Below are 26,670 nucleotides of genomic sequence, written 5' to 3'. Positions count from 1 at the left end.
GCCCATTAAAAGCTCCCTTATTAAAGATCATTCAGAGAGATCTGCTGTGGGAATTTCAAAAGCTTCAGATAGTTTGCAGCAAACAGAGTTTAGGAGGGACTCACCAATCGCTGGGTAAATGACTCCGCTAATCAACTCCCAACCAAGCAAAGTGAGCAGAATTTGCAAAAACAGCAACTCTGAGGTCAAAGAGAACAGGAGGCGGGCTAGAGGGAAAGCAAACTGGATCAATCTATTGCCTGGAAATGCATTCGGAATAGGAGGCCATTCAGGCCCAGCACACAGCATTCTCCCACAGCAGAATAGCAGGGAAAATACCACACTTTGAACAGAAAGAGATAGAGAAACAGGTGGGGTGAGAGAGAGGGACTGACAGAGAGCAACAGAGCGAAAAAACATCAAAAGACAGAGACAGATAGGGGTGAGAGCTGGAGAGGGGTGTGGAGAGGGAGAGAGGGAGAGCCACACACACACACATAAATGATTTGTTTTGATTTGTCACATGTATTAGTGAGAAGTGGGAAGGATATCGACGTTCCCTTAGCCAACACTGTGTGAGATCCACTTGGAGGGTTTGGCAGCAATTCACAGCTCAGTCACTCTGGGAGCTTTCAGCCTAATCACCAACTCCTATAATCAGAGGCAGCAAAAGGGGTTACACCTGAAAGCAGGGCACTGCTTGTGACTGTGAAACCCAAAGGCCGAGGGAGGGAGGAGAGGGCTGATCGGCCGGGTGAGGGAGAGAGAGAGCTGGTCGACCGGGGGAGGGGGGAGGGGACGGGGGAAAAGGTGGAAAGGGGGGAGCAGAGAGCTGGTTGACCGGGGGGGGTGGGGGAGCTGCTCGACCGTGTGTGGGAGGGAGCTGATTGACTGTGAAGGAGGGAGCTGGTAGTGTGTTCCAGGGAGCAGTGGCAGAGAACAGAAAGTGCTTGTTAAAATCGATTTGCTGAGTTAGTTATTCCAGTCTCCAGCTAGTGCTGGGCTCTGTGTAATTTGCTGATGTAATCTGACTATTGGCCTGAGTTGATGAATTATTAAGCGTTTGCTGAAACTGTCGGTTGTTCTGCTGCTGGTTTATTACATTGTCCATGATTACACACTTGGCTCAGGAAGAGCATGAGAATCACCTCAAATTCTTGGCCCTGACTCCACAATCTGTATTCACTCCAGCCCAGCACCTCTCAGGGAGAATCTAACTCCAGGTTCTCCTGCACCTGTCTGGCACAGCTTGCTGTTGTACAGGATTCTGACAGCTCCCTTTACACATTCCTCACTGCAGCAATCACAATGGAAAACATTCGCAGCAAAATCTCTGGCTCATTTCTCCCTCCCTCACTAATGGCTCCTGTGGCAAGACTGTCAGCAGGTACTGCATGAACCAGGATTCAATCTCCAAATTACAACAAGTTCTGGTATTTTTATAGCACCATTTGCCAATCCAGGATCTCACAAACACTTCATAAACAATGCTGTACTTTTCCACAGTAAGTACTGTAGTAAGGCAGGAATCATGGCAGCCACTTACAAACAGCACGACCCCAGCAACAACACAACAACCAGATAATATTTTTGCTTTACTTTCTAATACTGCCTGTGGTATCTTTTATGCCCACATAAAAGGGCAGTCAGCATTGGATAAAGGTTTAATCCAAATAACAGCACCTCTGACAATGCAGCACTCCCTCAGTACTGACCCTCCGACAGTGTGGCACTCCCTCAGTACTGACCCTCCGACAGTGTGGCACTCCCTCAGTACTGACCCTCCGACAGTGTGGCAGTCCCTCAGTACTGACCCTCCGACAGTGTGGCAGTCCCTCAGTACTGACCCTCCGACAGTGTGGCACTCCCTCAGTACTGACCCTCCGACAGTGTGACACTCCCTCAGTACTGACCCTCCGACAGTGTGGCACTCCCTCAGTACTGACCCTCCGACAGTGTGGCACTCCCTCAGTACTGACCCTCCGACAGTGTGGTATTCCCTCAGTACTAACCCTCCAACATGGTGCTAAAGCCTTGGTTCCATAAGTGTCTCCCCAAACTATCAAACTCCCCAAACTCCTTGCACTATTTCTCGGATGGTGATTGGGGGGGGGGGGGGTGGGGGAAGGAATTTCCCAACTCAGGAAACCCATTTTCATGAAACAACCCCGCATGCATGACTTTTCACTTGCAGTGGGGTGGGGGGAGGGGGTGCAGCGGCAGGTTTGTTATTTAAAATATATTCAGACAGTTACATGGGGAAGATGGGTATAGAGGGATATGGGCTACATACAGGCAATTGGGATTAATTTAGTGGTAAAAACTTGGTGGCATGGACAAGTTGGGCCGAAGGGCCTGTTTCCATGCTGTAAACCTCCATGACTCTGAGTTGAGCCTACTGGGGAAAGGCCACAGAGGTAGGCGAGTGCCAAAGGTGGCTGGTGAGAAGGCCTGCCTCCATTTTCTGAGATTTTAACCTAGTTTTATAAAAGATTTTTTGGGCCCTCTAATCCTCACCTCTTCTTACGCCCCATCCCCCTCACACCCATGCCACTCATACCATCTTGCCAATTCCATTGCCACCATGCCATCTCCATGCCAGTTCATACTCCCATGCCACCTCATACTCACATATCACCTGCATGCCATTTCATACCTCAATGTCACCTCCACAGTCAGTCAGTATCCACTATGTGCAGATCTCAGGAGCATGTGGAGATGAAACAAAATTAAACTTCTAACAACCTAAAAGAGAGCTCTCACTCATACAAATAAAACTCCCATTCACTCTCATTGGGCGGCACGGTAGCACAGTGGGCGGCACGGTAGCACAGTGGTTAGCACTGCTGCTTCACAGCTCCAGGGTCCCGGGTTCGATTCCCGGCTTGGGTCACTGTCTGTGTGGAGTTTGCACATTCTCCTCGTGTCTGCGTGGGTTTCCTCCGGGTGCTCCGGTTTCCTCCCACAGTCCAAAGATGTGCGGGTTAGGTTGATTGGCCAGGTTAAAAAAATTGCCCCTTAGAGTCCTGGGATGCGTAGGTTAGAGGGATTAGTGGGTAAAATATGTGGGGGTAGGGCCTGGGTGGGATTGTGGTCGGTGCAGACTCGATGGGCCGAATGGCCTCCTTCTGCACTGTAGGGTTTCTATGATTTCTATGAAAACCCATTCAAAGATTTTAAATTCCCTCAACTTGCTAATCTGTTATAAGAACAATAAAACCTCTGTTCACTAACCCACAGAAAGACAGTTATTCCTTACATAGCTTCTCAAAACTTTAAATCAAAACGTGGACTCAGTCTCTCCCCTCCTCCAATGAGATAAGTGGTTTTGAAGCTTTTGAAACTCAGCCAAGCACTCACAAAGGGCTCAGCTGTAATAACAACCCTTGGGAAATGTCAACAATTAAGTTTATTGAAGCTGCAGGAACAGATGGTAATGTTTTATCATTAAGCCACACCAGATGGCCTTTTAATCACGGCATGTGTTTTTCATTTGCTCTTTTCATGTTTAAAGAGTTGGTGATTTAAATAACTTCAGATAATGACTCGTAACAGACCTTATCCGCCATGCAAGAGTACCTATTATTATCACACCGGAGAATATGCACATTCATAGTCTGATTGACAGCTCCAAGTGGTTAGAAAACTTTTGATGTGGTTATGAAAATAATAATTTGTATTCATAAGAGATTAAATACTTGAAGGAAATGTTTTTAAAAGAGGGACTAAGTAGTTGAAAGAATTTAAATGAATTGAATGCGAATGTGTTTTTATGAATGAGAGTCTTATTTTTAAAGTGAAGTCTGCAATTGACGTTATTTTATTTAATCTCACCATGTCTCCTGAGGTCTGCCAATGTTGGATACTGAGTGAGTTGGCATGGAGGGTGTAAAGTAAAAAGGGTGGTGGGTGGGATCATTGAATAGTATCAGTTGGCATGATGTTGGCTTAAGGGCTAGGAAGGGCGATGGAGGGTGGGTTGGGGGCATGAGTTCACATTAGATGGGGCATGGTGAGTGTGTGGGGGTAAGGGTATGAGAAGGATGAGGGCTAGAAGGCTGTATTTTGTTTCCATTTTAAAAGTATGTGTTTAAATAGTATTATGTATGTCAGAACAGTAATGGAAGCAAGTCAGCCTTGATCTTCAGGGACCATAAGAAGATATGCTTAAGGGCGGTAAGGTGGCAAGTGATTAGCACTGCTGATCCACAGTGCCAAGGACCTGGGTTCAATCCCAACCATGGCTGACTGTGTGGAGTTTGCACATTCTCTCTGTGTCTGCATGGGTTTCCTCCGGGGGCTCCAGCTTCCTCCCGCAGCCCAAGTTAGGTGGATTGGCCATGGTAAATTGCCCCTGAGTGTCAGGGGGACTAACAGGGTAAACACGCAGGATTATGCGTTAGGGCCTGGTGGGATTGTTGTCAGCACTGTCGGGATTCTATGCTGCATAATTAATAAGCTAATATTTCCCTGACTTCATTGATCAATCACTTCACTGAAAATAATAAGACCAACCAATAACAAACGGTTTAAATCTGGGAGGTCTCACGTCCACTTGGCTTTCCTTAGTTTTTAAGGGACTGAGTGAGACCAGGAGTCCAAACCATCCACACAATCCCCACCGTCACTTTTTAAAAAACAAAATGATTACTGTCACAAGTAGGCATTAACAGTTCAATGAAGTTACTGTGAAAATCCCCTAGTCGCCACGCTCCGGCGCCTGTTCAGGTACACTGAGGGAGAATTCAGCACGGCCAATGCACCTAACCAGCACATCTTTGGACTGTGGGAGAAAACCGTAGCACCCGGAGGAAACTCACGCAGACACGAGGAGAACCTGCAAACTGCACACAGACAGTGACCCACGCCGGAAATTGAACCCGGGTCCCTGGTGCTGTGAGGCAGCAGTGCTAACCACTGAATGAGACACTCACTGTCCATGTGGATGTGTGTCGATATTGTTCCATCAAATACTCAGAGGGCAGGTACATAGATTTGTTACCGATATCTCCTCGCAATAGCAAGGCTAAGAGAGATACTCTGGCAGAGATGGGGAGCTGGGGCTTGTCCATGAGGGTAACTGGAGGTCTGATCATCGAAATAATCCACAGAAATGATGAGGTGATAGTCGTGACTCAGTGGTTGCTTTCTCCTGTCTGAGTCAGGAGGTTGCGGGTCAAATCCACATCCAGAGAATTGAACAGAAATTCCAGGCTGACATTCTACTGCAGTACTCATTAAACAAAGAGTGCAGCACGCTGCAGGCTGACCCTGAACCCTGGCTGACGTACTCTGGAACGTTCCTTCCCATGACCCAGGAGCCCCAATTCCATCCATTGGTTGTCCAATATGCCTATCCTCATGATGCTCCGCCTTCCCGCACTGATAGACCAGACTCTGTTACCCAATTGGATGATTCGGGGCCATCAGTCAATAAGTCTTTCTCCACCCCTCCTGTATTTTTATAACTTAAAAATCAGAAACGTTCAAATAAAACAAAGATGTTTTTAACCTCTCTTGATTGTTCTCCTGGGTTGCTTGCAGAGATATTCAGATGAAAATCAGGACCAGGATTTCCCACACTTTTCCAGGCACAGAACCCTTTTGACCTCTGAAGAGTACTGACGGAACCCCTAAGAAACATTCTTAATATATTGAAGAGTTAAACCACAAAAAATAGGTACAAGCATACAAAAACAAATGTATAATTTTTTTTTCTATTCCTTATATGTATACATTTATTATAATTAAAAACTTCCCTTATTCAACAAATACTTCCAAATCGTACCCTCTTTTTGTCATTTTTAATGAATGGAGTGCTACACGCACGCACGCACCTCTTACTTGGACGAGGGAGGTGAACGTATTATTGCCAAGTTTGCGGATGACACAAAAACAGGTTGGAAGGCAAGTGGTGAGGATGATACAAAGGGTCGATAGAGAGGTATAGACAGGTTAAGGTGAGTGGGCAAAAACTTGGCAGATGGAATATAATACATGAAGATGTGAAGTTTTGCACTTTGGTAAGAAGAATAAAGGTGCTGAATGCTATTTAAATGGGGAAAGACTGCAGAAAGCTGCAGCACGGAGGGATTTGGGGGTCCTTGTGTATAAATCACAAAAGCTAGCATGCAGGTTCAGCAGGTAATAGGGAAAGCAAATGGAATGTTGGCCTTTATTTCAGAGGGAATGGAGCATAAAAATGGGGAAGTTTTGCTAAAACTATACAAGGCGCTAGTTAGACCGCACCTGGAATACTGGGAAGTTTGGGCGGCACGGTAGCGCAGTGGTTAGCACTGCTGCTTCACAGCTCCAGGGTCCCGGGTTCGATTCCCGGCTCGGGTCACTGTCTGTGTGGAGTTTGCACATTCTCCTCGTGTCTGCGTGGGTTTCCTCCGGGTGCTCCGGTTTCCTCCCACAGTCCAAAGATGTGCGGGTTAGGTTGATTGGCCAGGTTAAAAATTGCCCCTTAGAATCCTAAGATGCGTAGGTTAGAGGGATTAGCGGGTAAATATGTGGAGGTAGGGCCTGGGTGGGATTGTGGTCGGTGCAGACTCGATGGGCCGAATGGCCTCCTTCTGCACTGTAGGGTTTCTATGATTTCTATGATTTTAATCCCCTTATCTAAGGAAAGATATACTGGCATTGGAGGCACTCCAGAGAAGATTCATTCAATTGATCCTGAGTATGGACGGATTTTCATATGATGAGAGGTTAAGTAAGTTGAGTGTGTACTCATTGGAGTTTCGAAGAATGAACAAAACAAAGAACATAGAAAATTACAGCACAGGAACAGGCCCTTTTGCCCTCCAAGCCTGCACCAATCATGCTGCCCGCCTGAACTAAAACCCCCTACCCTTCCGGAGACCATATCCCTCCATTCCCATCCTATTCATGTATTTGTCAAGCCGCTCCTTAAAAGTCAATACCGTATCTGCTTCCACAAGCTCCCCCGGCAGCGAGTTCCAGGCACCCATCACCCTCTGAGTAAAAAACTTGTCTCATACATCGCCTTTAAACCTTGCCCCTCGCACCTTAAGCCTATGCCCCCTAGTAATTGACTCTTAAACCCTGGGAAAAAGCTTCTGACTATCCACTTTGTCCATGTCCCTCATGAAAGGCGACCTTATTGAGACATATAGGATTCTCAGGGGGCTTGATCAGGTAAATGCTGAGAGGATATTTCCTCTTAGCATCTAGGACCAGAGGGCATAATCTGAGTAAGTGGTCGCCCCTTTAAGACAAATGAGGAGGAATTTCTTCTCTCGGAGGGTAGTGAATCTGTGGAAATTTTTTACCGCAGAAAGCCATAGAGGCTGGGTCGTTAAGAATATTCGAGGTTGAGATAGACAGATTTTTAATCAGGATGGAAATCAAGGATAATGGGGACAAGGTAGGAAGGTGGAGTTGAAGATTATATAGGATCAGTCATGATCTCCTTGGATGACAGACTCAGTAGGCCGAATGGCTCCTACATCTTATGGTCTCTCTCTCTCAGACACACATACTCAATTCATATCCCACCACCACCAACAATCCCCGCCCCCCCCCCCCCCACCCACATTTCTCTACCCCATATGCATGCACACTCACCTTTCTCCCAGACACACACACATTTCCCTCCCCCACACACCCATACCTCTCCCCCAAAAACACATCTCTCAGACAGACACACCTCTATCTCAAACAACATGCACAATTACCTCTCCCTCACACAACCTTGCATGCAGGCACTTGCCACTCACTCTCACTTCACACGCGCCTCTTCTCACACGCACACTCGCCTCTCTCTTTGACACGCACACCTCTATCTCAAACAACACACAATCACCTCTCCCTCACACATTCTTGCATGCACACTCACCCAATCTCTCTCTCGCACGCTCACCCAATCTCTCTGTTCCTCTAAGTCAGCCCCTCTCAGGCCCCCGTGACCTCGGCCTGTCTCTGCGTCCCACAGCCCTGGCTCCTCTCGGGCTCCCACTGCCTTGGTCCTTGGATGTGCCCTACATTGCTCCCACGTCTGATCACCTTTGCTCTCAGCCTTGCCTATGAATTTTAATCAACTTTGCCGGTATTTCCAGCTCATCCAAGCAGAGGCTGGCTTCTCAGTGCTTTGACTACTGATAGGCTGATTAGTGCGCCTATCAGAAGCCAATGCAGTGTGAAAACCACCTCTGGTTTTCACCTCTGGGGCTGGAAGGACAGCTTTTTTTTCCCACTTTAAAACTGCTGGACCCAGGATTCCACGGAACGCAGTGTGGGAAACCTGGATCCAGACAATCCCTAGGGGATTGGCGGCCTGACTCAGAGGCGCTGTTTAACTGCAGCTACCTTGCCTGGCACTCAATTCTGCACATTTTAGAAAAAAGAGCACCTTGAGTAGTGAAGGGCAGACAGACTGAATCAGGTCATTTGAATGTTGCATTCAGTAAATTAGCAATTGAAATCCAACACCCTTTTGGAATATTAAATGCAACATCAGGACTTTGCTTTACTTAATTGAATCACCTGCCTGTTTCACTGCCTCACTAAAACATCCACATCCATCTCACAGCCCAGTCACTACTGGGGGACTGACCACCTCTTGTAAGTAGGAAGAACGTACTTAGGAAGAACTGTGTCACCATGGGCTTCAGAGGTTTGTACCATGAAGTCTCAGAACCATATCTAAACTTTAAGCCCCTGGCTTCATATTCCTCTGTGGCTTCACCCTTGTCTATCCCTTAAAAAAGGTCACCCTTGTCTATCTCTACAATCTCCTCGATGATCCTCCAAATCTGGTTTCTTGACTATCTCCAATATAAAAGCTGCAATCTGGTGGCCGCATCCACAGTTTCCTAGGCCTCAAGTTCTGGAAGTCCCTCCCTAAATGTCTCTCTACCTCACTTTCCTCCTTTAAGCCACTCCTTAAACAATACCTCTTTGGCTACGTTTCTGGTCACCTGTCCTAAAATCACTTTATGTGGCTCGGTGTTTTCATAGAATCCCTACAGTGCAGAAGGAGGCCATTCAATCCACCAAGTCTGCACCAACGCTCTGACAGAGTATCTTACCCAGACTTTCTTCCCGTAACCTCACACACTTACCATGGCCAATCCATCTAGCCTGCACATCTTTGGACTGCTGGAGTAAACCGACATACCTGGAGGAAACGCACGCAAACACAGGGAGAACGTGCAGACTCCGCATAGTCACCCAAGGCTGGAATGGGAGCTGTGAGGCAGCAGTGCTAACCACTGTGCCGCCCAATGGTTCTGTGAAGTGCCTTGGGACGTTTTATCATGTTAAAGGTGCTGTATAAATGCAAGTTGTTATTATTCCCATGCATCTCAGGTGATGGATACTAACTGATTCTCTAAAAATTCACTTGCGGAACATAGACTTCACTGGCTAGCCCAGCATTTACTGCCCATCCTTAATTGCCCTTGAGAAAGTGCTAGTGAGCTGCCTTCTTGAACTGCTGTGTCCCCTGAGATGGTAGGTACACCCACAGTGCTGTTAGGGTGGGAGTTCCAGGATTTTGACCCAGCAATACGTTTCCATGTTCTGATTTAGAATTCATCCATCAATAGATATTGCCCCTTCCAAACCTTCAATCCTGCAAATGTCAAACAGGATAAACCAGCTAACAATTTCTTTGACAGCATCTCCCAAACCTACAACCTCAACTACCTCAAAAGGCAAAGGCACATGGGAACACCACCACATGCTGGTTTTTCTTCCAGTCATACACTGTTCTGACTTGGAGCTGTGTGTTGGAACTCCCTCACTTACAGCACTGTGGGTGTACCTACACCACATGGACCACAGCGGTTCAAGAAGACAGTTCACCAGCACCTTCTCAAGGGCACTTAGGATGAGCAATAAATGCTGGTCTAACCAGTGATACTCACATCCATGAATGATAAACAAAAGGTAGGACAATGGATGCCAGATAAGAAGGTATCAGAACATTTAGAAAATCATAAAACAATCAAGCAACCTCAATATAATTCTGTGAAAGGGAAATCATGTTTGACATATTTATCAGTTATTTGAGGATGGATAAAGGGGAACCAGTAGATGTAATGTATTTGGATTTCCAAAAGGTAATATGATACTACATAAAAGGTAGCTGCTAGCTGTTCTGTCTGGAGACAATACACATCTCTTTAACCTGTGTTTAATGCTCCCTCCACCCACATTGTCTGTACCTTTAAGACCTGGCTGGCTGTAGGGATTCGCATTCTAATTCTGTAACTTGATTTTGTGTCGCTGTGCACTATTTGAGAGCACATTTCCACTCCATCTGACGAAGGAGCAGTGCTCCAAAAGCTTATGGTATTTGCTACCAAATAAACCTGTTGGACTTTAACCTGGTGTTGTGAGACTTCTTACTATATTCAGTGGTGCAGCCTCCACTGCTCTCTGTGGAAGAGAATCCCACAGACTAATGACTCCTGTTGGACTTTAACCTGGTGTTGTGAGACTTCTTACTGTGTTCACCCCAGTCCAACGCCGGCATCTCCACATCATCACTGAATATATTCAGTGTTGAGTTGGACAGATCCACATGGGAGTCAAGGTTTATGGGAGGGAGGCAGGCTGGAAAGTGGAGTTAAGACCACAATCAGATCAGCTATGATATTATTAAGCGGTGGAAACAGACTCAATGGGGTGAATGGCCTATTGCTGCTCCTATTTCTTATGATCTTCTGAACAAAGATATCTGGGTTTTAAAGACCATGTTCACGGGGCTCAGGGGCCTTATGGCGCACGCATTATGAACAAAACTGAGACTACTCAGTCCGCTATTCAGAACTGAAGAGGGAATTGGTAGGTTGACATCTCAGCTGAAAGAGCCTGCCCAGTGATTCTTGAAATGTTAACCTTATTCACGTGCGCTATGATTTGCTGCATTGCTCCATTATTCTCCATGGTTGAGAGGTTTACATATAGTGTCAGAACTGGTTTTTCCTCCATTTAAAGTATTTTGAGCTCGGATCTATGTATTAAGCTGTGTGGAAATTAAAGACAAACTAACCTCGGTAAGGAATTTGGTAACTGATTTGCCCAAGCCCTAACCTTCTGTTGAATAGGTGCTGTCTGTACCCCAACCCAGAACCCAAACCCTCTGCCTGACAGACTTTCCCCAACCCATAACCCCATTCCTACTGTCCCATCTAAACCTATAACACTTTTGCCACCTTCTCCAAATGCATAGTGATCCTAAACTGCTCGTTAATAATTTCCCATTAACTGTTTCTGCCACTCAAAAGCAGCAACTCTATTGTTCCAAACCCCTGGGTGCTGGATGGACAGAGCGAACAAACATCATGACTTTTCCTAGCACTCAGTACCAATACAATGTCTGGGAGAGGAGGGACCATGGGAAAAAATGGGGAGGAAACGGGGGAGCATGGGGATGGAAGCGGGAGTTGGTGGGCAAGGAAGCGGGGGTGAGGGGGGGGTAAGGAGGATGGGTGATGAAATGGGGAAAACAGTCAGGAGGATGGAGGAGACGGGGAGAATTGAGAGGATGGGCTGAGGACAGGACGAGAGAGAGGATGAGAAGAGAGGGGGAGTGATGGGGAGAATGGGGGCAACAATTGTAGGATACGACTTGGGGGGAGGGAGTACGATTGGGGGGGTATGGTTGGGGGATGGTGGCACAATTGGGGGAGGGGGCACGATGGGTGAGGGAGGTGGAGGGGAATCAGGGGAAGAGTGATGAAGGGGTGTGAAATCTATTGGGAGGGTATTATCAGCTGAAATGTCTAATTTGTAACAATAATTTAAGGAAAGATCTGAAGATAACAAAAGTTCAGATACTACAGGAGGGTGAAAGCAGGAGATTTGCAAATATCAACTTGTACTTTGAAATACTGAATCACTGGAAAACTCAATCAGTTCTTGCAGTTTTTCATCAGCCCTCTCCCTCTCCTCCCTGTTTTTAGTTCCTCCTCCCTTCACACACACACCCCACTCTCGTCATCTTTTCAGTGCCTGCCTCCCATCCTCCCTCAATCATGGTGCTGCTCATATACGAGTTGGACAGTGAATGTCAGCAGCTATTTGACTGCAGAATGCATTATTACACTTCATGACAAGCCTGTCGTCTTTCAGCAGGAGTCTCCAGGGATGGGACTTCAGCCTGATTTAAACCCTGTTGAACACAGGAGGGAGCACCTTGCCTGGGTAGGCAACTCACTCTTTGGGAGTCTCGACTGCAATACAGAGCATAGTATCTACACTCGGGATTACTGAATCCTCTTTTTCTGTTCTGTTCCTCCCATCTCCTGTACTGCCTCCACCTGCCACAGTCAGTAGTGTGACTATCTTCCACATGTATCCTCTGTCTTCTCACAGGTAGCGGATACATTGTATTTGGTGGACAGGATTAGTGTCTGCTGGACCTCCTCCTTTGCCTTGCCCATGGTTCCCCTAACCCGGTCAGTCTCACACACACTGTCCTTTGTCTCTCTGCATGATAACACTGCATTCTGGAATAAACGTTCCTGATATTTCTCTCCCTCTCTTATGTCCCGAAACATACACTCAGGTGAGCTGGAATTTCCGTAGGGAAGGGGGATCCTGACGTTGCAATATTAGGGGGTCCTCTAAGTGTGTCCTCTAGCCTAACCTTCCTTTCTCCTTACTGGCTGCAGCCATGCTCACTGTCCTACAAAGGGTGACAGGCTGGTGGCCTGATCAGAGGGTGCACAGTGATGTCAGATTGGTGTTCCCAGCAGGAGAGATGGATACTGCTGAGGCAGGTAGGCAGTCCTTAGGGCACCTGACCATGGAGCTGCCCTTGGCTGCCAGCCAGAAGTGACGATTCAAGAAGCTCAAAGTCAGTGGGGCTCTGGGGTTGGAGAGGAAACCCTCCACTGGATTATTCGCGGGCTGGGCTGCAGCCTTTCGCTCCCATGGACAGGCATTGAGACATGGAACCTCCTGCACCAATGGCTTCTGGCCTGCCTCTGTCTGGGAGGCTGTTGTGATTGAGCTGCCCTCCTCCACTTGGGGGAGGATGGGGAGATAGGGAGGGACATGCTGTGAGGGGCCGGTCTCCGTGGTACATACCACTGCTGGTGCAAAATGGCCTTAATTGCTTTAAATGACTGTCCACCTCCCTGGTAAATTCCTCTAGAGTTGGGAATGTGTCAGGAATTTGGGACAGCCTTATTATCAGCAAACTCCCAGTGACTACAGCCTTGACACACACACTGCCAGGACTTATATTTTCTATTCTACGGTGAATCACTTACTTTATGTCTGTACGACACTTATTTATTTATCTCTTTTGCTGACAGAATCTCCAAAAATGTGTATTTATGATCTTGCACCACTCAGTTTAATATATTTATCCTATTGTGTCTATTTACTTGAAGTTAATGGTTGGAATTTTATCCTAGCCTCTTACATGTTATTTTAAATTTCCTATAATTAACTGGGAGCACCCGTGAGATGCTTCACTTTGGTAGGAGGAAAAAGGAGGGCACAGCCCATGAGAATCTAAATGGGGTAGAATAGCGAATGGGAACTGGGAATATGGACACACAAATTAAATTTTCTGACGCAGGTTAATACAGCCATAAAACCTTGAAAAGAAGCACCAGGGTCTATTTCTAACGGAATAGAATTGAAACGTTAAAAAAGTTATGTTAATCTTGGATAGAACATAGACTGGGTCACACCTGGAGGACTGTGAAGAGTTACACAGGGGCCCCAGTTGTAACATTGTGTAAGTCAATGGGGTTTTGAGCAAGTTAAAATCTCACCCTCTACTCTCCATTAAGACACTGGTGAAACGTCAAAATTTCACAGGGATGTAGGCTGCCTGGGAGGTTATAGCCATGATGTGGAGATGCCGGCGTTGGACTGGGGTAAACACAGTAAGAATTTTAACAACACCAGGTTAAAGTCCAACAGGTTTATTTGGTAGCAAATGCCATTAGCTTTCGGAGCGCTGCTCCTTCGTCAGATGGAGTGGATATCTGCTCTCAAACAGGGCATACAGAGACACAAAATCAAGTTACAGAATACTGACTAGAATGCGAATCTCTACAGCCAACCAGGTCTTAAAGACACAGAATGTGAGTGGCGGGAGCATTAAGCACAGGTTAAAGAGATGTGTATTGTCTCCAGACAGGACAGCCAGTGAGATTCTGCAAGTCCAGGAGGCAAGCTGTGGGGGCTACTGATGGGTTCATGTCACACTATCAGTAACCCCCACAGCTTGCCTCCTGGACTTGCAGAATCTCACTGGCTCTCCTGTCTGGAGACAATACACCTCCCTTTAACCTGTGCTTAATGCTCCCTTCACTCACATTGTCTGTATCTTTAAGACCTGGTTGGCTGCAGAGATTTGTATTCTAGTCAGTATTCTGTAACTTGATTTTGTGTCTCTGTGCCCTGTTTGAGAGCAGATATCCACTCCATCTGACGAAGGAGCAGCGCTCCGAAAGCTAATGGCATTTGCTACCAAATAAACCTGTTGGACTTTAACCTGGTGTTGTGAGACTCGTTACTGTGGGAGGTTATAGCCAGCCATTAGGAAAGATCAAATGGGCTGAAAAGAAAACTAAGGAGGAGCCTGATGGAAGTCATGATAATTTGGAGGGGTTCAATATGGTGTACGTGGAGAATTTAATTTTGCTTTTCAATTCCACTGATCCAGCAATTTCTTTTGTTTTTTAATGGCCTTTTTTAAAATTTCAAACTTGTAAAATCCCTCAGGGAGTATCTTTGTGATGAAATGTATATTGTAAATATCCTGTGTAATTGGAATTGTATTAAGGCATCTCAGAGTCACAGGCTGCATGGAGAAAGCATGAGCTGCATTGCACTTACAGTAATTTAAAACCTGCACTGTTATGGAATTTAATTTTACAAATGTTTATGAATAAAGAATATATATTTTTAAAATGTTTTGCTTTTTCTAGCCTTGGTGACATACACTGCTACTCTTTGTGCTTTGTGTCTCTGTACCTTAATCCCCAGCACCTCCCACTGCACCACACCCCAAAGACCCTCTGTTCCTCTCCCCCAGTGAAACTCTTACTTTCCAAAGAGTAAAGCGATGGGGACTCAAAGGGGAAGGAAAGATTGGGGAAAGAGAGGAAGAGGGGGCAGAATGGGAATAGAAAGGGAAAGGGAGGAGGCAGTATGGAAACGGAGAGGGAAGGGGCAGAGTGAGAATGAAACGGAATAGAGGGGGCAGAGTGGAAATAGAGGGGAAATGGAGAACAGAGAGGGAGGGGGTAAAGTAGGAATGATGGGGCAGGTACCCTGGAATACAGTACTGGTGGGGACAGATTTGTCACTGTATAACACTGGAGTACAGTACTGGCAGAGACAGGTTAGTCACGATATACCACTGGATACAATACTGGTGGGAAAAGGTCTGTCACTATAACACAGTGGTTAGCACTGCTGCCTCAGTGCCAGGGATCCGGGTTCGATTCCTGGCTTGGGTCACTGTCTGTGTGGAGTTTGTAAATTCACCCTGTGTCTGCGTGGGTTTCCTCCGGGTGCTCTGGTTTCCTCCCACAGTCCAAAGATGTGCGGGTTAAGCAGATTGGCCATTCTAAATTGCCCCTTAGTGTCAGGGGGCTAGCTAAGGTAAATACATGGGGTTATGAGGTTAGGGTCTGGTGGGATTGTGGTCGGTGCAGACTCAATGGGCTGAATGGCCTCCTTCTGCACTGTATGATTCTAAACACAGTGGTACAGTACTGTTGGGGACAGGTCTGTCACTGTACAACAGTGGGGTAGAGTACTGGTGGGACAGGTCTGTCACTATAACATGGGTATAGTATTATTGGGGACAGGCCTGTCACTTTGTAACACTGGGGTACAGTACTGGTCGAGACAGGTCTGTCATGTATAACACAGGGTACAGTACTGGTGGTGACAGGAAATTTGCTGTATAACACTGATTGCAGTACTGGTGAGCGCAGGTCTGTCGCTGTATAACATTGGGGTACAGTGTTGGGGGGGGAAGGGGAGAACAGATCTGTCACCATAAAACACTGGGGTACCTACTTGGGGGGAAAACAGATATGTCACTGTAAACCATTGGGGTACAGTACTGGTGGAGACAGGTCTGTCAGTGTATGACACTGGGGTATAATACTGATGGAGATAGGTGTGTCAGTGTATAACATTGGGGTACAGTACTGTTGAGGATAGGTGCAAGAAGTCTCACAACACCAGGTTAAAGTCCAACAGGTTTATTTGGTAGCAAAAGCCACTAGCTTTCGGAGCGCTGCTCCTTCGTCAGGTGAGTGGGAGTTCTGTTCACAAACAGGGCATATAAAGACACAAACTCAATTTACAAAATAATGGTTGGAATGTGAGTCTTTACAGGTAATCAAGTCTTAAAGGTACAGACAATGTGAGTGGAGAGAGGGTTAAGCACAGGTTAAAGAGATGTGTATTGTCTCCAGACAGGACAGTTAGTGAGATTTTGCAAGCCCAGGCAAGTCGTGGGGGGCCAAGTCGTGGGCAAGTCGACTTGCCTGGACTTGCAAAATCTCACTAACTGTCCTGGCTGGAGACAATACACATCTCTTTAACCTGTGCTTAACCCTCTCTCCACTCACATTGTCTGTACCCTTCAGACTTAATTACCTGTAAAGACTCGCATTCCAACCATTATTTTGTAAATTGAGTTTGTGTCTTTATATGCCCTGTTTGTGAACAGAACTCCCACTCACCTGATGAAGGGGCAGCGCTCCGATAGCTAGTGGCTTGTGCTACCAAATAAACCTGTTGGACTTTAACCTGGTGTTGTGAGACTTCTTACTGTGTTTACCCCAGTCCAACGCCGGCATCTCCACATCGAGAATAGGCGTGTCAGTGTATAACACTGAGGTACAGTACTGTTGGGGATAAGTGTGTCAATGTTTAACACTGGGAGACAGTACTGGTGGGTCAGGTCTGTCACTGTTTAACAGGGAGACAGTACTGGTGGGTCAGGTCTGTCAGTGTTTAACACTGGGAGACAGTATTGGTGGGTCAGGTCTCAGTGTTTAACACTGGGATGCAGTATTGGTGGTCCAGGTCGATCAGTGTTTAACACTGGGAGATAGTACTAGTGGGCCAGGCATATCACTGTTTAACACTGAGCACAATACTGGTGGGTCAGGTCTGTCACTGTTTAACGCTGAGATACAATATTGGTGGGTCAGGTCTGTCACTGTATAACACTGGGAGACAGTACTCGTGGATCAGGTCTATCAGTGTTTAACACTGAGCACAATACTGGTGGACAGGTTTATCACTGTTTACACTGGGATACAGTACTGGTGGGTCAGGTCTGTCACTGTATAACACTGAGCACAGTACTGGTGGGTCAGGTCTGTCACTGTGATTCACTGGGATACAGGTCTGGTGGGTCAGGTCCATCAGTGTTTAACACTGCGATACAGCAATGGTGGGTTAGGTCTGTCACTGTTTAACGCTGAGATACAGTACTGGTGGGACAGGTCTATCACTGTAAATCACTGGGAGACAGTACTGGTGGGTCAGGTCTGCCAGTGTTTAACACTGAGCACTGTACTGGTGGACAGGTCTATCACTGTATAACACTGCGATACAGTACTGGTGGGACAGGTCTATCACTGTATAACACTGGGATACAATATTGGTGGGTCAGGTCTGTCACTGTATAACACTGGGAGACAGTACTCGTGGATCAGGTCTATCAGTGTTTAACACTGAGCACAGTACTGGTGGACAGGTCTATCAATGTTTAACACTGGGATACAGTATTGGTGGGTCAGGTCTGCCAGTGTTTAACACTGAGCACTGTACTGGTGGACAGGTCTATCACTGTATAACACTGCGATACAGTACTGGTGGGACAGGTCTATCACTGTATAACACTGGGATACAATATTGGTGGGTCAGGTCTGTCACTGTATAACACTGGGAGACAGTACTCGTGGATCAGGTCTATCAGTGTTTAACACTGAGCACAGTACTGGTGGACAGGTCTATCACTGTTTAACACTGGGATACAGTATTGGTGGGTCAGGTCTGTCAGTGTTTAACACTGGGAGCCATGATGGGGAGATGCTAGCTTTGGACTGGGGTAAGCACTGTAAGAAGTCTCACAACACCTGGTTAAAGTCCAACAGGTTTATTTGGTAGCACAAGGCTCAAGCTACCTCTGAAAGCTTGTGGCTTGTGCTACCAAATAAACCTGTTAGACTTTAACCTGGTGTTGTGAGACTTCTTACAACACTGGGAGATAATACTGTTGGATCAGGTCTGTCAGTGTTTAACACTAGGGTACAGTACTGATGGGTCAGGTCTATCACTGTTTAACACTGGGAGACAGTACTGGTGGGTCAGGTCTGTCACTGCGATACAGTACTGGTGGGTCAGGTCTGTCAGTGTTTAACACTGGGATATGGTACTGGTGGACAGGTCTGTCACTGTATAACACTGGGAGACAGTACTGGTGGACAGGTCTGTCACTGTTTAACACTGGGAGACAGTACTGGTGGGTCAGGTCTGTCACTGTTTAACACTGGGAGACAGAATTGGTGGGTCTGGTCTGTCTGTGTTTAACATTGAGCACAGTACTGGTGGACAGGCCTATCACTGTTTAACATGTGGTACAGTACTGATGGGCCAGGTTAACATTGGGAGACAGTACTCGTGGATCAGGTCTATCCGTGTTTAACACTGGGAGACAGTACTGATGGGTCAGGTCTGTCACTGTTTAACACTGAGCACAGTGCTGGTGACAGGTCTATCACTGTTTAACACTGGGAGCCATGATGTGGAGATGCCGGTATTGGGCTGGGGTAAGCACAGTAAGAAGTCTCACAACACCAGGCTAAAGTCCAACAGGTTTATTTGGTAGCACAAGCCACAAGCTACCTCTGAAAGCTTGTGGCTTGTGCTACCAAATAAACCTGTTAGACTTTAACCTGGTGTTGTGAGACTTCTTACAACACTGGGAGATAATACTGATGGGTCAGGTCTGTCACTGTTTAACACTGGGAGACAGTATTGGTGGGTCAGGCCTATCACCGTTTAACACTGGGTTACAGTTCTGGTGGGTCAGGTCTGTCAGTGTTTAACAGTGCATCTCCATTGATGTATAAAAAGACCAAACTTCAATCTCAGTGTTGAAAAAGTCAATGGCAAAGATCAGTGAAATAAAGGATCAATTATTGTGCTCTGTTGGTATCTGTTAAGGAGCAAATATTGGCTAAGACTCGCCTTATCATTGACTCGTGAGAGGGAATCGTTTACATTCACATAGATTGGGTCTCAGTTTTTCTAACCTGAAAGATGACACTGACTGTGCAGAAATCCACCAGTAGATTATGTGCTGAGGTTCTTGATTGAGACCTGAGGTGAGGCCAGAGTGCCACTATCTGAGCCAAGGCTGGCTCTGTCAGTGCTGGGAACAGCCACGAAAGAGGAAGAATAGATCTCTCACACACTTTGGATTGTCAATACAACAGTCCAAGTGTTCCCACTGTTGGAATCCAGGTTTGGGGTGGGGTTGTGGGTTGGAGTGCCTGCGGGGAAAGGGTGGATATGAATCCTAATTGTCCGCTGTAACCAACTGATCAGTGAACGCCTGAGAGTAATGTCAGGAATGTCCCCACCCCCACAACAGTGTTGTTTCTCTGGCATAGCCATTTGATTTACAGCAAAAGTTAAATTGTATCACCTGGAAACATCACCTAATACTAAAGCAAAACACAGCATATGCTGGAATTCTGAAATAAACATAGGAAATACTCAGCAAATCAGACAGTTTCTGCGCGGGGAGGAGAGAGACAGACAGAGTTAGTGTTGCAGATGTCAACTCTGTTAGCTTGAGAATCGGGGACACCGTTTAAGAAAAAGTCGTTCTCTCTTTTAAGACAGAGATCTGGAAAAACTGTTTTCTCTCAAGAAGGTCTTCAGTCTGTGGAGTTCTCTTCTCCAAAGAGCATGGAGGCTGGGTCATTGAATTTATTGAAGACGGACTTAGACAGGTTTTGATAGACAAGGAGATGGGGGACAGTTGGAAAGTGCAGCTGAGACCACAACCAGATCAGACATGATTTTACTGAATGACGGAGCAGGCTTGAAGAGCCGAAATGGCCTACTACTGCTCCTAAGTCCGACATTCCTATGTTCCACTCTCAACAGATGCTGCCTGGCCTGCTGAGTATTCTCAGCAATTTTTTATGTCCCCTACATTGTACTGTGCTATTGAGGGCACGGTTACATGGTGCAGTATAAGTTACATTCTACAGCACAACAGGATGGTTAATGAATGATACAGCATACCAATCTTAATCTTAAAAGCTCCAATTTTCCCCCTCAGCATCCACAGCCATCTGAGGGAGTGAATTCCAGATATCCACTGTGACAAAGTGCTTTTTCCTGAGGTGACAGTCCAAAAGCTGGTCTATTTAGAATTAAAATTAACTTAGAATTTTTCTTTCTTCTAAAAGCGAACACAGTACAGTACTCCAGCTAGTGTCTAAACAGAAAACTGAACACAGTACAGTACACCAGCTAGGATCCACTGGAAAACTGAACACAATGCAGCACGGTGGCACAGTGGTTAGCACTGCTGCCTCACAGCACCTGGGACCCGGGTTCAATACCAGCCTTGTGTGCGCAGAGTCTGCACATTCTCCTCGTGTCTACGTGGGTTATCACTGGGTGCTTCGGTCTGAAAGACATGCTGGTTAGGTGCATTGGTCACGCTAAATTCTCCTTCAGTGTACCCGAACGGATGCTGGATTGTGGAACTAGGGGATTTTCACAATAGCTTCATTGCAGTGTTAATATAAGCCTACTTGTGATGCTAATAAATAAACCTTAAAAAACTTACTCCGACTAGGATCTAACTGGAAAACCGAATGCAGTACTCTACTTAAGCTAGCGTCTAACAAGAGCTGGGATCAAGTGAATCCCTTGAAGAGTATAGGGGGTGTTGGAATAGAGTTAAGAGAGAAATCAGGAGGGCAAAAAGGGGACACGCAATTGTTTTGGCAGATAAGGCAAAGGAGAATCCTAAGAGCTTCTACAAATGCATAACAGGCAAAAGAGTAACAAGGGAGAGCGTAGTGCCTCTTAAGGATCAACAAGGTTATCTGTGTGCGGATCCACAAGAGATGGGTGAAATCCTAAATGAATATTTCTCATCAGTATCTACTGTTGAGAAAAGCATGGATGTTAGGGAACTTGGGGAAATAAAGTGATGTCTTGAGGAGTGTACATATTACAGAGAAAGAGGTGTTGGAAGTCATAAAGCGCATCAAGGTAGATAAATCCCCGGGACCTGATGAAGTGTACTCCAGGACATTGTGGGAGGCTAGGGAGGAAATTACGGGATCCCTAACCGAGATATTTGAATCATCGATAGTCACGGGTGAGGTGCCTTTAGATTGGAGAGTGGCAAATGTTGTGCCTTTGTTTAAAAAGGGCTGCAGGGAAAAGCCTGGGAACTACAGACCAGTGAGCCTCACATCTGTGGTGGGTAAGTTGTTGGAAGGTATTTTGAGAGACAGGATCTACAGGCATTTAGAGATGCAAGGACTGATTAGGGACAGTCAGCATGGCTTTGTGAGTGGAAAATCATGTCTCACAAATTTGATTGAGTTTTTTGAAGGGGTAACCAAGAAGGTAGATGAGGGCAGTGCAGTTGATGTTGTCTACATGGACTTTAACAAGGCCTTTGACAAGGTACTGCATGGTACATTGTTGCATGAGGTTAAATCTCACGGGATCCAGGGTGAGGTATCTAAATGGTTACAAAATTGGCTTCTTGACAGAAACCAGAGGGTGGTTGTAGAGGGTTGTTTTTCAAACTGGAGGCCTGTGACCAGCGGTGTGCCTCAGGGATCAGTGCTGGGTCCACTGTTATTTGTCAATTATATTAATGATTTGGATGAGAATATAGGAGGCATGGTTAGTAAGTTTGCAGATGACACCAAGATTGATGGCATAGTGGACAGTGAAGAAAGTTATCTCCGATTGCAATCAGATCTTGATCAATTGGGTCAGTGGGCTGATGGAGACCACTGACCCAATGGCAGATGGAGTTTAATTTAGATAAATGTGAGGTGATGCATTTTGGTAGATTGAACCAGGGCAGGACTTACTCAGTTAATGGTAGGGTGTTGGAGAGAGTTACAGAACAAAGAGATCTTGGGGTACATGTTCATAGCTCCTTGAAAGTGGAGTCACAGGTGGACAGAGTGGTGAAGAAGGCATTTAGCATGCATGGTTTCATTGGTCAGAACATTGAATACAGGAGTTGGGATGTCTTGTTGAAGTTGTACAAGACATTGGTAAGGCCACACTTGGAATACTGTGTACAGTTTTGGTCACCCTATTATAGAAAAGGATATTATTAAACTAGAAAGAGTGCAGAAAAGATTTACTAGGATGCTACCGGGACTTGATGGATTGAGTTATAAGGAGAGGCTGGGTAGACTGGGACTTTTTTCTCTGGAGCGTAGAAGGCGGAGGCGTGATCTTGTGGAGGTCTATAAAATAATGAGGGGCAAAGATCAGCTAGATAGTCAATATCTTTTTCCAAATGTAGGGGAGTCTAAAACTAGAGGGCATAGGTTTAAGGCGAGAGGGGAGAGATACAAAAGTTCCAGAAGTGGATCCAGAACTGGCTTGCCCAAAGGACGCGCCGGATCATCGACACAGATGCCATCATCTCACGTGAGAACACCATCCACCAGGTACACGGTACATACTCTTGCAACTCGGCCAACGTTGTCTACCTGATACGCTGCAAGAAAGGATGTCCCGAGGCATGGTACATTGGGGAAACTATGCAGACGCTGCAACAACGGATGAATGAACACCGCTCGACAATCACCAGGCAAGACTGTTCTCTTCCTGTTGGGGAGCACTTCAGCGGTCACGGGCATTCGTCCTCTGATATTCGGGTAAGCGTTCTCCAAGGCGACCTTCACGACACACGACGGCGCAGAGTCGCTGAGCAGAAACTGATAGCCAAGTTCCGCACACACGAGGATGGCCTCAACCGGGATATTGGGTTCATGTCACACTATTTGTAACCCCCACAGAGTTTCACTGGCTGTCTTGTCTGGAGACAATACACATCTTTTTAGCCTGTCTTGATGCTCTCTCCACTCACGTTGTTTTGTTTCTTAAAGACTTGATTAGTTGTAAGTATTCGCATTCCAACCATTATTCATGTAAATTGAGTTTGTGTCTTTATATACTCTGTTTGTGAACAGAATTCCCACTCACCTGAAGAAGGGGCTTGGAGCTCTGAAAGCTTGTGTGGCTTTTGCTACCAAATAAACCTGTTGGACTTTAACCTGGTGTTGTTAAACTTCTTACTGTGTTTGCCCAAAGGAGACAGAGAGTGGGTATAGATGGGTCTTTTTCTAAATGGAGGTCGGTCACCAGTGGTGTGCCCCAGGGATCTGTTCTGGAACCCTTGCTGTTTGTCATTTTCATAAATGACCTGGATGAGGAAGTGGAGGGATGGGTTGGTAAGTTTGCCGACGACACGAAGGTTGGTGGGGTAGTGGATAGTCTGGAGGGATGTCAGAAGTTACAGAGGGACATAGATAGGATGCAAGACTGGGCGGAGAAGTGGCAGATGGACTTCAACCCAGATAAATGCGTAGTGGTCCATTTTGGCGGGTCAAATGGGATGAAGGAGTACAATATTAAGGGAAAGATTCTTAGTACTGTAGAGGATCAGAAGGACCTTGGGGTCCGGGTCCATAGGACACTAAAATCGGCCCCGCAGGTGGAGGAGGTGGTTAAGAAGGCGTATGGTGTGCTGGCCTTTATCAATCGTGGGATTGAGTTTAGGAGTCCGGGGATAATGATGCAGCTATATAAGACCCTCGTCACACCCCATTTGGAGTACTGTGCTCAGTTCTGGTCGCCTCATTACAGGAAGGATGTGGAAAAGATTGAAAGGGTGCAGAGGAGATTTACAAGGATGTTGCCTGGATTGAGTGGCATGCCTTATGAGGATAGGCTGAGGGAGCTCGGTCTTTTCTCCTTGGAGAGACGTAGGATAAGAGGAGACCTAATAGAGGTATATAAGATGTTGAGAGGCATAGATCGGGTGGACTCTCAGAGGCTTTTTCCCAGGGTGGAAATGGCTGCTATGAGAGGACACAGGTTTAAGGTGCTGGGGGGTAGGTACAGGGGAAATGTTAGGGGTAAGTTTTTCACACAGAGGGTGGTGGGTGAGTGGAATCGGCTGCCATCAGTGGTGGTGGAGGCAAACTCAATAGGGTCTTTTAAGAGACTCCTGGATGAGTACATGGGACTTAATAGGATGGAGGGTTATAGGTAGGCCTAAAAGGTAGGGATATGTTCGGCACAACTTGTGGGGCCGAAGGGCCTGTTTTGTGCTGTAGTTTTTCTATGTTCTGTGTTCTTTCTAAGGGCAATTTTTTCACACAGAGGGTGGTGAGTGTCTGGAACAAGCTGCCAGAGGAAGTAGTAGAGTCGGGTACAATTTTGTCTTTTAAAAAGCATTTAGATAGTTACATGGGTCCGATGGCTATAGAGGGATATGGGTCAAATGCGGGCAATTGGGATTAGCTTAGGGGTTCAAAAAAAAGTCGGCATGGGCAAGTTGGACCAAAGGGCCTGTTTCCATGCTGTAAACCTCTATGACTCTATCAGAGCTCTGTACACAACTGGAACACCACTTCCTCCCCTTGTTTCCAGCTCCTGAGATGTATGGACCAATGTTTCAAAATTCTTCTGAATTGCTTTTTATACTCATTGGCTCAAACCTCTGCTTCTCCACTATCACCATTTAGAAAATATTCTGATTTGTCTTTCTTTGCCACTGTTTGGCCCACTCACTTAATCTACTGATGCCCGTTTACAACTTTCTGCTCTGATCCACATTATTTACTACACCACCTAACTTAGTGCCATCAATAAACTTGGACATTTTTTGCTTTTTGGCATTTCATTAATAAATATGATGAGAACCTGAGGCTCTAGTATAGATCTCTGGAGTATACCACTAATGGTTCCCTGTCAGAGTACCCATCAGTTTCCTCACTCATTTCCTAACAGATGTCAAAAGGCTTCCTTCAATTCCATTGGCTTTCACTAATTTTCTCATTTGGAACCTCAAGCACTTTCTCCCCAGCCTCAACAATTACCATTAACAGACACTACCATGCCCAGGTTGTTAAAATGACATGTTCAGAAAGGAAACCCATAAACCAGCCAGGGAGCACTCCTAAATCAGATATTTAAGTAAACTAAACATTTTAGAATAACAAGCTTGTCAGAGGGAACTGCTGTGTAGTAAAGGAGCATATATCTGAATTTTAACAACATGTGGGCGAGGTAGAGTGAGAGATCAATCTTCTAATGAACCTTTTAGAGTAATTCAGGTCTGGGCAATAGTAACCACTGCCTCAATCAGAATAAATACTGCAAATCTAATCTGTCCAGGAAACGTTTTTTTTTCACCATCAATCCTGAGGAGTAGACTTTGGAAAATTCCAGTTGTTCTCCCTAGAGTGGAGAAGGGGGAGATTTGATGGAAAAATTCGAAATCATAAATGGTTTTGAGAGTGAATAAGGTGACACTATTTCCAGTGGCTGAAGGAACATTAACCAGAGCCACACAGGTTTAAGGTGATTGACAAAGGGTTGCAGAATGAGCATTTGTTTACAGCCTGAAAGGATAGTGCAAGCAGGTTCAATCCTAAATTTTGAAAGAAAATTGAATAAATACCGGTACTTGAAGGAAACACATTGCAGGAGAACAGGGGAGTGAGATCAGCTTGGAATGCTGTTACAAAGAGCTGGCACGGAATGGACCAAATGGCCTCCTACTCTGCTATATATCATTCTCGGATTATCAGGGCAACTTTCAGATTACCCCTCTCTCATCCCTTTCCATACCTCCATCCCACTCATTCCTTTACCCCCCCCCCCACTAATCATCATCCTCGTTTCCCTTCTCAATTTATCTGCCGCATCAAACGGGGGTTAATCCCAGCGCTCACACACAGTCACTCCAAAACTAGTTAACAAATAATAAGCACCCAGCCGTGATGTTAACTCAATGGGCAAGTGAACTCATCTCGACTCCTGCAAAGGGAGGCGGACTGAGCTGACCCCTCTCCTCTGCATCAAACACCAACGCCACTTGTCCTGACCTTGTGCCGTCTGATGGGTTAAGCGGAGTCTTGCTGTGCCCCTCCGGTGCTGCCAGACACTCACCTGATCTACCGGCATTGGGGAGAGACTTGTACCGGCCCATGGGTCTCCTCCCCGGGGCTTGGGGCTGCCCTCACCCGGTACTCTGCTCCCGTTCCGTCTCTCGCTGATTCATTCCCAAGTCTGTCTGGGTTTGTTGGGGGCTGGATATGGAGCGAGACGCAGTACACACGGCTTTCTGATGCAGACAGTCTCCTCCCACCTCCTGAAACTAACGCCGGCACTTTCGCTGCAAAGCTTTGCCGAGAGAGAGGGAGGGGGGAGAGCCAGGACGCCACTTCAGTTCGAGGGGCTCAGGCCCACCGCAGGTCCACAGGGAGCTTCTTGTGAACAAGCTTCAGCCCAATTCCAGCCTCTTTCAATCCCTCAGCAAGCTCTGAACTGTGCTGGCAGAGTAAGAATTCCCCTGGGTAACTGTGAGCATTAACATAATGAGAACATTTCATCACATCTCTTAGATGGAAA

General features: G+C 46.3%; 1 protein-coding gene across 1 annotated transcript in view; it reads right to left on the bottom strand.

Annotated features, from left to right (window-relative positions):
* The window catches only part of LOC144502042 (epsin-3-like), an 82,360-nt gene extending 56,019 nt beyond the window's left edge, over positions 1-26,341 (bottom strand). The window contains exon 1 of the mRNA XM_078226053.1: positions 26,209-26,341. Within this exon, the coding sequence (XP_078082179.1) occupies positions 26,209-26,248 (40 nt within the window). The 5' untranslated portion in view covers positions 26,249-26,341. The remainder of the gene's footprint in view (positions 1-26,208) is intronic.
* Between the last annotated feature and the right edge of the window lie 329 nt (positions 26,342-26,670).

Source organism: Mustelus asterias, chromosome 12 (assembly GCF_964213995.1).
Source record: "Mustelus asterias chromosome 12, sMusAst1.hap1.1, whole genome shotgun sequence".
In the NCBI taxonomy this organism is placed as follows: domain Eukaryota; kingdom Metazoa; phylum Chordata; class Chondrichthyes; order Carcharhiniformes; family Triakidae; genus Mustelus; species Mustelus asterias.
The sequence above is the reverse complement of the archived record's forward strand: the minus strand, read 5'-3'. Positions and strand labels throughout refer to the sequence as shown.